A 13310-nucleotide genomic window follows, 5' to 3' on the forward strand; every position below is an offset into this window, starting at 1 on the left:
ACGGTGACTTCATCGGCAGCATAACTTGTGAATAGCTTGGCTCACCTGTAGGTGCAAGTTGAAAAGTGGAGTTTACCTCCCCTTTAAGGGATATTAGGGATGTTTTTTCTTGCTATTAAATGTCAGTCAGTAAGATGTGTTGTTTCACCTAGATCTAATTGGCATTAATCATATAGGGTTATTTCTCATTAGAAGATGCGGGAAAGTTGTCAAGAAGATATAATCCCTGACTATTCATCAAACCGCTTGCATACGTTTTCAAAGTTGGAAATATTACATTAATGAAATGTAGGGTTTGTTCAGAAGTGTGATTTTATTCTTTTGTGATATTATACATTTTTTGTAAGGCATCCATTGATATGGTAGCTTGTAGTGTAAAGACATTAGCAAGTCTTATTAGACCTTTTTTTGTCCACCATTTAAATCCATCTGAATACGTTCCTAGGGTGAAGTTGGGATTTATGAGTATAGAAGATGATGTGGATTGAGAATATTGAAAGCAATATTGGGAATTTAGTCTATCCCACAATGTCAATTAGTGGGATAGAGAGGGACATTTGTGATTAGGTTTGATCCACATTAATATATCTATAGGGAGACAGGCTTGAGTTTCAATTTGGGTCCATAGAAGTAAAACATTTTTGGTACAAAGTTAAAGTAATTGAGCTGGTTGAGCTGATTAAAAAAAAATGTACATTATTAAACCTAAAGGGGTAGATCCACAGAGAGAGTACACCGGCGTATCTACTGATACGCCGGCGTACTTTAAAATTTCCCGCGTCGTATCGTTGTTTTGAATCCTCAAAACAAGATACGACGGCATCTGGGTTAGATCCGACAGGCGTACGTCTTCGTACGCCTTCGGATCTAAGATGCAATATTTCGGCGTCCGCTGGGTGGCGTTCCCTTCCTTTTCCGTGTCGAGTATGCAAATTAGCTATTTCAGACGATCCACGAACGTACGAGCGGCCGGCGCATTCCTTTACGTCGTCTCTAGTCAACTTTTTTTGGCGTATAGTTAAAGCTGCTAATTCGTGGCGTACTCAATGTTAAGTATGGCCGTCGTTCCCGCGTATAATTTCCAAATTTTTTTTTGCGTAAGTCGTTCGTGAATCGGGATGGACGTACTTTACGTCCAGGTCAAAACCAATGACGTCCTTGCGATGGCATTTCGCGCAAAGCACGGTGGGAAATTTAGGGACGGCGCATGCGCAGTTCTTTCGGCGCGGGGACGCGCTTCATTTAAATGAAACACGCCCCCTACCCGCCCAATTTGAATTCCGCGCCCTTACGCAGCTTGAGATACACTACGCCGCCGTAACTTACGGTGCGAAATCTTTATGGATTCGAACTAAAGCCAGGTAAGGTACGGCGGCGTAGCGTATCTCAGATACGATGCGCCGGGGCAGATCTTTGTGGATCTGCCCCAAAGTGTATAAGGTTTGTTTATTAGTCCTTGGTTTTTAATTTTCCCTATTTGAATTTGAAGTTTGGATTGAAAGAGTCTAAATATTTTCTAAGGCCTGCCATACATTATTCAAATCTTGGCCAGTTCAGCAGGAACCACTCGAGATTTGAACTGTTAATGGGCAGGCTGAATGTACCAAGTTGATTGATCAACTTGGGTACAATCGGCCTGTCAGATTCTCTAACGATTATTGTTAGCGGCTGGCAATAATCACTGGCTGACAACGGCTCAGCAGGAGGCATTCCCCTGTCAACAAGGTCTGTGTGGATGGGGGAATCCTGCAAATTACTTTCCTGCAGCCTATGGTTGCAGGAAAGAAATTCGCCTTAGACTATATTTACTAAACTATTTGCATATTGTAATCAAACAGTAAAATCACTTTAAAATAAGCCCTTGTTCATCTCTATAGCTATAGGCATTGTGAGGCAATTCATTCCAGATTTTACTACAGAGACACTGAGATATCAGCTATTTTCTGTTAACGCAAAAGCTTGGCAACCTTTAAGCCCTCTAATGTAAATACACACCAGATGCTTCTAAGCTGTTAGAAAGTAAAAAACAACTCTGGTGTCTGTTTTGTGGTCCTTGAGGATCTTTGAGAATTAATTACACACACAGTACCTACAGTACAGGCAGCTAGAATGTTTTAAGCTCTTTTAGGGCTTTTTCACACCAGCAAGATACACTGATTGCACAGCTGCTGGCCTGTGTTGGGAGACACAGGGAACCCCAGGGCTCGCACTGTGTGATTTTTTTTAACCATAACTTTATTTAAATGTTAGGAGTGACATTTTAATACAGTTCTTATCACTGCAGTGCCATTGCATTGTGGTGGTTCGCATCATAGCCCATTGTGCTGAAGTACCTTGCACTGCCAATGTAGCACCAACACATCTAGTGTAAAGGAATCCTTACTCCTTCATAAGAAAATGTAAATACTTATAGCCAGATTCAGAGAGACTTAGGATGGCGTATCAGTAGATACGCCATCGTAAGTCCGAATGAGCGCCGTCGTATCTTTGCGCGCATTCTTAAAATTAGATACGCCTCACTTTTGCTAAGATACGACCGACGTAAGTCTCCTACGCCGTCGTATATTATGTGCATATTTACGCTGGCCGCTAGGGGCGTGTACGTGGATTTACACGTCGAATATGTAAATGAGCAAGATATACCGTTTACGTAAGACATATGCCGGCGTAAAGATAAACCACCAAAAAGATGGCGCAGCCCATGCAAGGTATGGACGACGGAACAGCCGTCCGATTTTACGTCGTTTGCGTAAGTGTACGTGAATGGGGCTGGGCATAGGTTACGTTCACGTCAAAAGCATTGAGTATTTGCGATGTGATTCTGAGCACGTGGTCACAGTTACTTTACATGTAGCACACCCACTACCTGCCTAATTTGAATTAGCCGGGGTTATGCCGGGCCATTTGCGCTACGCCAACGTAACTTAGGGAGCAATTGCTCTGTGAATACTGGCCTTGCCTCACTATGTTACGTTGGTGTAGTGCAAATGGGATGCGCTACGCCGACCTAAATATGTGCCCGTCTCTCTGAATCTGGCTATTAGTGTCCATTGTTAGGGCTGGGACAGGGGATGGGCAGGAGTGGTATTATGTGAGTTGGGGGGGGGGGGGCAACATGAGTAAATAGAGGGTAAGGGAATTTGTGTTGGAAGGAGGAAGTCGGGAGGCAGTAGGGGGTAAGAATTGTTTTAGATTGGGAAACTTGGGGCTGTGTGCTAGGAGTGGTGATTTAGAGGAATTTGTGTTGAAAGGGGGATGAGAGAAGAGGATTTCTGCTAGGGGGTCGATTTGGGGGGGGGGGTGCAAAAGGTGGTGATATGGCAAAGGGGAGGGGATTTGTGTTAGGAGGAGAATGTTTTTTTTTTTTTCAACGGGTTTGCGGGGATGGGGAGGGATATTTGTGCTAGGAAGCGGATTTGGAGTGGGAGGAGAGAATGTTTGGGAAATTTGAGGGGTGCAGGATTTGTGCTTGTAGGTGTGATTTTTTTTGGGGGGGGGGGGCATTTATGCTAGGGACATTTGGGGGATGTAGGGGGCTGAGATTTCTGCTGGGAAAGGGGGTTTCAGCAAGGGGGCAGATTTGTACTGGGAGGAGGGATTGACTTATGCTTAGAGGGTAGTCATGCAGATTACCCCCCAATTTGGGGAGGGGGGTTTTGTGACATATGATGCTCATACATCTTGGGGGGCACAGTTTTGCATGTTTGCCCTGGGCTGTAGGTGACCTTATCCCGGCACTGTCAATTGTCTGGGCACACGGAGGACTCATTTACATCAGGCACACTCTTTACCTCTCTAGGTTTTACAGGTGAAACTATATTCAGGGGAGTGTAAGTTCGGTAGAGTATACATTACAAATTGTTGATTTTATAGGGCCTCTGTATTCTTGATATGCCAGCTTATAAAATAAAAAATCACAGATTCCTTTCGCAGGAAGCATAGTACATGCCAATCAGATCGTGCTCTTATTTCTTATTCCAAGTGCTGAACAATCATGGCATTGGCTCACTGTGTCCTACGGCCATTCTGGTTTACTTGCCCCTTGGGAGTGTTCTCTTCCAAGTGTGTATTTTTCCAAGAAGCAAGACACACTAAATATGAATATATGGCCCTGACATTTGCTTCTGCTGTAAAATACAGCCGTCCGATTTTTTTCCTTGATTAAAATTTGTGTGTAAATCAGATTAGTTCAGTTGTTTTTGAGCTTTGGACCACCAAAGCTGCATATTTTTTGTTTTATTTGTGTTGGTGTCATGGAAGGTCTATGGAAATACTCTTGTTCTAAGCTTTTGAGCTAAAGAATTCTGTCCAAAGTTGAATGTGAAGTCAAATGAAAGGCTTACTAGTAGCTTTGTTTGTGTTGCTGTGACTGAGGCTCCCCACTGACACCGAGTCAAGTCAAGTGTGGGCTCAGCGTCACTTAACACAGTGCTGCCGGCCACGCAAAGGATTTTACCAAAGAAGGCTGAGTCTGCATTTTTAGCAGGCTTAGCGTCACTAAGGTGACTGCCTGTGTGTGTTTACAAGAGCTCACACATGCACAGATAGTGCTACCACTACCTGAGGTGGCCATATTTATTGTGGACCCCTGAGACGCTCGTAAATGGAACTAAACATGTGGCCATTGTAAGAAAATCTCCCAGTCAACATCCTGGAAGTAGCTGCAGGAGGTAGGAAGTGACAGGAATTGACCAGTGGGGTTTATTACAAATGATAGACAGTAGCACTGTGCAATCAAGTCGGCTAAAATTCTTACAATCTATATAACTAATCAACATCGTGATGATACTCCTTCATTGCGGCAGTCATCAGGCTGCGAATTAGCTGGTGACAAAGCTGCTTTGTTTAACTTCAACAAAGAAAAGTGAGGTCACCAAACTAGCTAAGCTGTTTGGAAAAGGTGCCTAGATCTGTAAAAGGTGTGAATGGTGTCTGCCATTAGCTGCAGCTACATATTTTAACTCACCACCAAATTTCTAGGAGAGACACACTGTTTGAGGAGACATTTGGAAATAAATATACTGGTCTCCATGCCTCTATCAGACTCCAGCTTCAAAAAATTGCTAGGATATCTTTTAAAATCTATTTTTATTAATGACTGTGTGGGCTGGAGATCTTCTTTAATAATGTGGTCCCTGGTAGAATGCCCATTGAGAAAATTTGGAGATTTTTGACAGCCATTATCCACACATATAGAATGGTATGCATGATTTCCCTTCCTAGCACGCCAAAGTTTAACTCACTGAAGCATTACCAACATTGTAGTTCACTTGTCAGTTGAACTCCATGTGACCCAATTGTCTCAAGCAATCCTCTCATTGACATGGTTTGCATTTATTGGATAGTGTTTACCACCCTATGCTATTACTATTCACTCTGATTTCAGTAAAGTCATTTTTAATATGTGTTTAGCCCACAAAGTCACTGCACCTGATTTCAGACAGTAGATTACAACTTCGGCATCTGAGATCATCCAATGTTGTAAACTCTGGCATTCTTTCCCAGCCATTAAGCCCAGCTCTTGCGTTCAGCTGCCCATTGACATGAATGGTTTAAACATTTTACATTTTGGTGTAAAATAGAAAATGTTCTATATTTTGTATACGCCTGTTCACTATTTTCATGTTCATGCAATCACCTGCGTATACCTGAATACAGCTATGCACAGCCATATGTGTAAATTGGTGGAAGGACACAGAGGCCCATGTGCAATAAGCTTTATGTGAAAGGCCTCCTCTTCTTGAGGAGCTGTAGGGTCCAAGGAATCCTCATGGGGAAAGACTGCTCTAGACTGACAAATTTCATAATTAAAAACTAATTTACAAAACACTACCATCGTGTCTTATATTATGGACCTGCTGCTGTTTTGAAGAAATTAAAACAAAAAATAAGAAAAAATACATTTAGTAATTTGCTTTTTTATCTGTCTTTTCCCGCTTCTTTGCTGGCAGGCCCCTCTCTAATGCCAGTGTCAGTCCATGCAAATGAAAGGGAGATTCCAGAGATATTCTAGTAGTTTTAAAAGAAAGATGGCCTCTGTCACCGTAGCTTTGGAGAAAGAACTAAGAAGGTAATTAATAACAAATACATAATATTTTTAAATTCAGTCAGCCATATTCAGTTAATATTTCTTATTCTTAAACTGAATTTGTGACCAGGCTAAGGACAGTAAAATATTCACATATCCTTAATGAGCCCACACTTACCTCTGTAGCTGCAGGCACTGAGAAGCAATTCATCCTCAAAGTTTGCAACATAAGTACCGAAAGTAAAGTTGATACTTTTTTTTTTTGGAGATGGATTAGAACACCTGTCAGGTCTTTATTGCTGTTTTTGCTCCATTAGGGAGATTCACTCTTTCCATTTGTCCTATTTACCCTTTTCACTGACAGTGAAAGAAAATCATTTTGTGGTTGTCACCTTAACAGGAATAAAGGAAAAGTGGAAGTAAGAGGAAATCTCCCCAGGAGGGACACAGATGACAATACAATCCTGACAGAAGCCTTAATCCTTACCAGTTCGATCCAAAACAAAATAAAGGATTGTGGCTGGAGTTGGTTTTTAACCCCCATGGCGGTATTCCTGAGTCTGACTCGGGGTTAGATTTTTGTGCTAGGATCGGTAACCCCGAGTCAGACTCGGGCTCGCCTCGCTGGATCCACAGGCAGTGTTTACTTACCTTGTCCCTGGATCCAGCGATGCCACCGCGCTGTGTGAGCGAGCGGGACCTCGCTTGATTCACACAGCGTCCTCCTGTGCCTCCGATCTCCGTTCCCTGCAACGTTACGACGCACGGGAGCGGAGAACGGCGCCAAATTCAAAAACGTAAACAAACACAATACACACAGTATACTGTAATCTTATAGATTACAGTACTGTATGTAAAAAATACACACCCCCTTGTCCCTAGTGGTCTGCCCAGTGCCCTACATGTACATTTATATAATAAAAACTGTTCTTGCTCCCTGCAAACTGTAGATTGTTCATAGCAACCAAAAGTGTCCCTTTATGTAAAAAATGGTTTTAGAGCAGCTAGAAAACAGCGATAATAAATTATAATCACTTGCAGAATTGTGCGATAGCGGTTTGTGGGGAAATTCGTCATAAAAAAATAAAAGTAATGACAGCGACAATTCTGCAACTGAGCAAATTTCAGTGATTTTGAGTTGATTACATTATTGAATAATTTTTATTATAATTATATTATTATTTGTTATAATTATTTATAGTTATTTATTATATTATAATTTATAATTTTGTTTTTAAAAAAAATGTCATACCCGGGATGCCTACAAGACTCTTGTTTGGACAGATTTAAATGAGTTATTCCCTAAAAATTACAGGCCTACAGTATAAAACGCCAAATTTCCTTGCAAATAATGGTACCGCTTTCAGCACCTTTTTTCTGAAAGAATCATACCGCCAGGGAGGTTAAACGATGTGCCATCCCCTAAAATGGATATAAAAATAATTAAATAAACAAAGATTTTCTCAGAATTCATCAGGATACTATATTTTTTATATACATAATAGATTTTGAACGTGTTCTTATTTCTACATCATTGATTAGGACTTGTAGAGATGCGATAAAGTAAGGTCTGGGTAGTCACATGCACCCCAAGCTGCCTTGCATTATGCAGGCATGGTCCACCCTTGTCACTATCGGGAAACTGGTCAAGAGTAATGATATTCAGCCAACACTAGAGCAAGTAGACATGTGCATTCGTTTTCGTCCAAATGCATTTTCGTCCGAATTTCGGAATCCGAAATCCAAAAGATCCAACATAAAAATGCTTTATTTTCGTTTTCGTGCGAAAACAGTTCCATATAGATAGAAGATTCAACATGACGGTGAATCTGCGGTTGAATGTGCCTAACCTAACTGTATTAGATCAAGATTATTCAACATAGAGAGAAAAGATTCAACATTATAGAGACATGAAGATTTGACGAAGCAGCTAAAAACATACGATTGCCACGATCGGACATTTATGGTCAAAAGCTCTGCCCATAGGCTGTAGAAGAATTTTAATGTTGGTTGACTATTAACCACTTCCATACAGGGCACTTATACACCTTCCTGCCCAGACCAATTTTAAGCTCTCAGCACTGTTGCACTTTGAATGACAATTGCGCGGTCATGCTACACTGTACCCAAACTAAATTTGTATCATTTTGTTCCCACAAATAGAGATTTCTATTGGTGGTATTTGATCACCTCTGGGATTTTAATTTTCTGCAATTTTTTTTTAAAAGACCGAAAATTTTGAAAAACAAATGTTTTTTTCTGTTTCCGTTACAAAACTTTGTAAATGAGTATGTTTTCTCCTTCACTGATGGGTACTGATGGGGCTGCACTGACGGGCACTGATAAGACGGCACTGATGGGCACCGATGAGGTGGCACTGATAAGGTGGAATTGATATGGACTGATGGGCACTAATATGCAGCACTGATGGGGCACTGATAGGCAGCACGGATGGGCACGGATAGGCGTCATGGATGGGCACGGATAGGCGACACGGATGGGCACAGATAGGCGGCATGGATGGGTACTGATAGGTGGCACGGATGGGCATGGATGAGCACTGATAGGTTGCTCAGATGTACTGTATTATATTGTACTTATGGATGCCAATCAGTGCCAAACAACAATGCATGCCAATCAGTGATGCCCATTGTGGGCACTGATTGGCATCCATTGTGGGCACTGATTGGCATCCATTTTGGGCACAGATTGGCATCCCTGGTGGTCTAGGGTGGCATACCTGGTGGTGGGCATTCCTGGTGGTCTGGTGGCATCCCTGGTGGTCTAGTGGCATCCCTGGTGGTCTAGTGTGGGCATCCTCGGGGGGGGGGCTGTACTGATAATCGATCAGCACAAACCCCTCCTGTCAGAGGAGCAGCCGATCGGCTCTCCTCTACTCGCGTCTGACAGACGCGAGTGAGGAAATGGCGATAACCGGCTCTTCTTGTTTACATCGTGATCAGCCGTGATTGGACACTGCTGATCACGTGGTAAAGAGTCTTCGTCAGAGACTCTTTACCTAGATCGGTGTTGCAGGGTGTCAGACTGACACTCTGCAACAACAATCGCCGCGATGCGAGCCCCCGGGGGCGCGCAGCAGCTCAATATCCTGAGGACGTCATATGACGTCCAGTCAGGTTATTGAAACCACTTTGCCGCCGTCCTTTTGTAATAGGGCGGGCGGCAAGTGGTTAATAATAATAATAATAATAATAATAAATATAATTATTACTAGTCATACAACATTAGAATTCTACTATAGCTTGTGGGCGGAGCATTCGACCGGAAATGTACGATTGCGGTGTTGAATCTTTTAGCTGCTTCGTCGAATTTTGCTTAGAACATTCGACAGACACCATAAGCTTTCAATTGACAGATTTGATCCTAATTCAGATTTTTGGACGAATGCATTTTTTAACGAAACAAAATAGATAAAAACGAGTTTCGGGAGTAACTAAATAAATGTATTTTTCGTATGAAACCGAAATTCCAAAACAAAATATTTGAGTGTGCACAGTTCTAAGAGCAAGTAGTGCAGTGGGACATACCGTTTCTGAAAGAGGCTGCAGGATTAATGGCACTGAGATGCAAAAAAGGATGGAAAAGATAGTATTTTATGTAAAAAAAAAAAAAAAATGTATGTGAGCACAGTGCTTTAGGGTTCAGATTTACTTCCGTAAGTTCTGAGATATCAGGATTTACCCCAATTGACTAGATAGCGATATTTGTTAAACGTTTGGTTATGGCTTATTAAAGGATGTGTGTGCCAAAAATAAATAAGATGTATACATCCTGCACACTCCATAGATTGTATTATCCAGGGGTCCAGTATTTTATTTTTCTTCTTCTGTAGTTTCCTACAGAAAAAAAAAAAAAATCTGAACACACTAAACTCAAACAGACTGCTCAGAAAATAATGTGGATACTTCCCTTTTTTCTTTTTTTTTTCTGATTTTTGCTGCCTCAAGAATGTTAAACTAGAAATACTTTGTTGAATTCCCTCTTCTGGCTCAAGTTACTAGGTGGTCCCAAGTTACCAGAAGTAAAATTTATAAATCTAACCCCTAGTCTAGACATTTTCCAGCACTGACTGCAGTTCAAAAAATATTAATGTCTAGCCTGCAAAGTGAAATTCCCCCCAGTGATTTTGTAAATGGCTCGAAAGTTAACCTTTTGCCAACTGCTCCTTCTATATGTGGAGGTTATTAAAAAGAATCCAGGCATTTATAAGGCTGAAACACCTTGGCCTGACCCTTTGTGTCTCCTTCTGTTTATTTAGGCTTGGCCTCGGTGGCTGGAATGTGTGAGCCGGAGCGAAGTTGCAGCATTAATGAAGACATTGGCTTGGGTTCTGCATTTACCATTGCACATGAGATTGGTCACAAGTGAGTTGGAAAAAAAATCAAAATATGTTATTATGCAATCTGTTTTACATTGTTCCAGAGAATTACTTCCATTTCCAGCTTATTCATTGCTGTGCATTTCACTGTCAGCGTCCTTAGCTTGGTTTTCTTCAGTATCTGTCTAGCAGCCGCTACAGTCTTTTCTGGCATTTTTAGATAATTCAATTTTTTTCCCCTTCTTCATTTCTTCTTCTTAAAAAGGAAGTTTCATTAAAGTTAGGCTCCAGTCAGATATGAAAACACTAATTAAAGCAGTTTGGTAGTCATTAAAAAAACAAAACGTAACATATATTTTAAAGTGTATTTCCACGTTTACAGCATAACTTCTACTTTATATTTGTTAAATGTCCCCATTCACATATCAGAACATAACAAATTATGAACTTGCCCTTTTAGATGCTGTATTCTGGACCCTCCAGCATAGAAAAATACTACATAGTTGACTTTTTTATGAGGGGGGCTGGGCAACTGTGTTTACTATAATTAACCCTGTGTGCACTGTGCGGACATTATCAATTGTAACTGGATTTGAACACTGTCTATCCTAATAAAGGATTAAAGTTGTAGAGGCTCTCATAATGGCTAAATTTTTATTATGTAAAATCAGTCTTTAAATGCCGTAAAGCATGCTTGTTTTACTCACTAAATTAATCTTGTGCATTGCGTAAAAAGACTATTTGATCTTGTCTTCCCTGACCCCCCCCCCCTTTCTTCTACAGTCCCCAATCCATCTGCGCATAGTACAGAGCCTTGGGGACACTCTGCAGATGCTCAGTTTGATGTGTATTGCTAGAGATATTTTTATTTTGAGAGGGTGCATGTGATCAGCAAGTCCAATCACTTTCCAGGGGTCCTGCAGATATAGGACAGTCAGAGGGGAATGAAAACTCCTCCTAAAAGCTTTAACCAGTGCTTGACTGGACACTGAAAAAAGTCACAAAACTGTTGATAAGAAAAGGTGTTTATAGTTACTAAAATAATTACATTTCCATGTTCTGTGTACTGTGGGAGAACCAGATATATAGTGAATGCAGGCACCTGGGTTTAGTAACACTTTATGAACGCAAGTTCAGATTATCTCAGTGCTTAAATCAATGAGAAATAAAATAAATTGTTATATGATTTAACCTCCCAGCAAATATCAAAACTGGAAAAATAGTTTTGTGTAGACTGACCCTTTAAGGGCAAGTAGAATAAAATGTGAAGGAGTAGGTGTGTAAGAAAACTAATGTCATACAGTAATTATTGTGGGGTTTGCTTAGTACATGTTGGTGTTTTTTTTTGTCTTGACTTCTATTTAAGTGGTAGAAATATAGAAGTGTAATTGAAATTGTAGATTCACGTTAAAGATGACCTCCACCCAGAAATATGTTTAGTTTTGGGGGAAAACTGACGACGTATAATCAGTAAAATGATGCTTTAGCTGTCCAAAGTTTTTATTTTTTGAAGGACAGTGATACACATAGAACATGTTCACCAACTTATATTTCTCCCCATTGCAAGGCTTCTTTCTCATCACTGTGGTTTGAACCACAATGTCTGCACTGTCTACAACATATTAGCCAGTTGTTTTAAATCGAGCAGCACTGGGTCAGACATCCTTGCTTCAAGCATTAAATGAACCTTCAGTTGATCCTGGGAACCAGACAGACTAGTGTGACTTACTTGTTATTCTCTTGCATCAAATTCTTCATTTCTGTGCAAATTTAAGGTGTCTTTTTCAACTTCCATTTTTAATCAGTGAGACTTCACACATGTAATCCAGAGGATTCTTTAAACTGTGGTGATTACATTAATGGCATCAATCATGAGCCGTCTAATTATTATTTTAGCTTTTTTAATGTAGTGTCTGGATTACAAATGTCTACAGTATTTCCTCTGCCTATCTAGTGCTGGACTAGTGCTACCTGTCTATGAAAGGCAAACTGTTGCTTGAAATTTCCTCCCTTCAGTCTTCATTATTAGTGACAAGCTAGTCCTTTTAATAAAATAATATTCCTTTTATTTCAGTGTTGTTACAGCTGTGCAGATTTGTTTTCCATACTTTCAGGATTTGATCTCATTAGTGTCACCTGTCCCCTCAAGCACACCTGAATCACATGACACTGATGCGATGTGTCAAGATCTGGGATGTAAGGACATTTGTTCTGCATGGAGAATTATACTAAGGCCTCGTACACACGGCCGAGTTTCTCGGCAAAAACCAGCAAGAAGCTTGCTGTTTTTTTTTTTTTGCCGAGGAAACTGGTCGTGTGTACACTTTTCAACGAGGAAACCGCAGAGGATCTCGTCGGGCCAAAAAGAAAGCATGTCTTCTTTTTCCCCGACGGCAATGGGAAAAGTTGGCTCGCCGAGATCCTCGGCGGCTTCACAAGGAACTCGACCAGCAAAACGATGTGTTTTGCCCGTCGAGTTTCTCAGCCGTGTGTACGAGGCCTCAGAAGGAGATAGGGTCATACTTACTTTAGGGACTTTAGAACTGAGGTCTGTCTAAGAAAAGACAATAAGGCTAAATTATGGTACATTATGTTATGATGGGATGCATTATATATGTGCGCTACATGTGTTTTACATGTGGTACATTCAAGCTTGGTAGCCAAAGGATATACTAGGTCTTCCAGGTATGGAGGAGCATATGACTTCCTCCTTGTAATGGCACTGTGCCAAACAAAGCTGTTAGACTGGAAGTCCATAGCCCTTTGTATGATACAACTTCAGTAACTCTTATGCCTCGTACACACGGCCGGACAGGCTTTTTTTCTCGGAAAGTCCGTCCGTGTGTAGCCTCTGTCAGAATTTTTTTCTCGGAAGTCCGACGAACCTTAGATAGAGAACCTGTTCTCTATCTTTCTGTCGGACTTCCGACGAACTTTGGTCAA

General features: G+C 41.0%; 1 protein-coding gene across 1 annotated transcript in view; it reads left to right on the plus strand.

The window, feature by feature from the left end:
* ADAMTS6 (ADAM metallopeptidase with thrombospondin type 1 motif 6) overlaps positions 1–13310 on the plus strand; it is a 397790-nt gene that overhangs the window by 161735 nt on the left and 222745 nt on the right. Inside the window, exon 9 of the mRNA XM_040340248.1 lies at positions 10308–10413. Within this exon, the coding sequence (XP_040196182.1) occupies positions 10308–10413 (106 nt within the window). The remainder of the gene's footprint in view (positions 1–10307; positions 10414–13310) is intronic.

Source organism: Rana temporaria, chromosome 1 (genome assembly GCF_905171775.1).
Source record: "Rana temporaria chromosome 1, aRanTem1.1, whole genome shotgun sequence".
NCBI classification, from domain to species: Eukaryota; Metazoa; Chordata; class Amphibia; order Anura; family Ranidae; genus Rana; species Rana temporaria.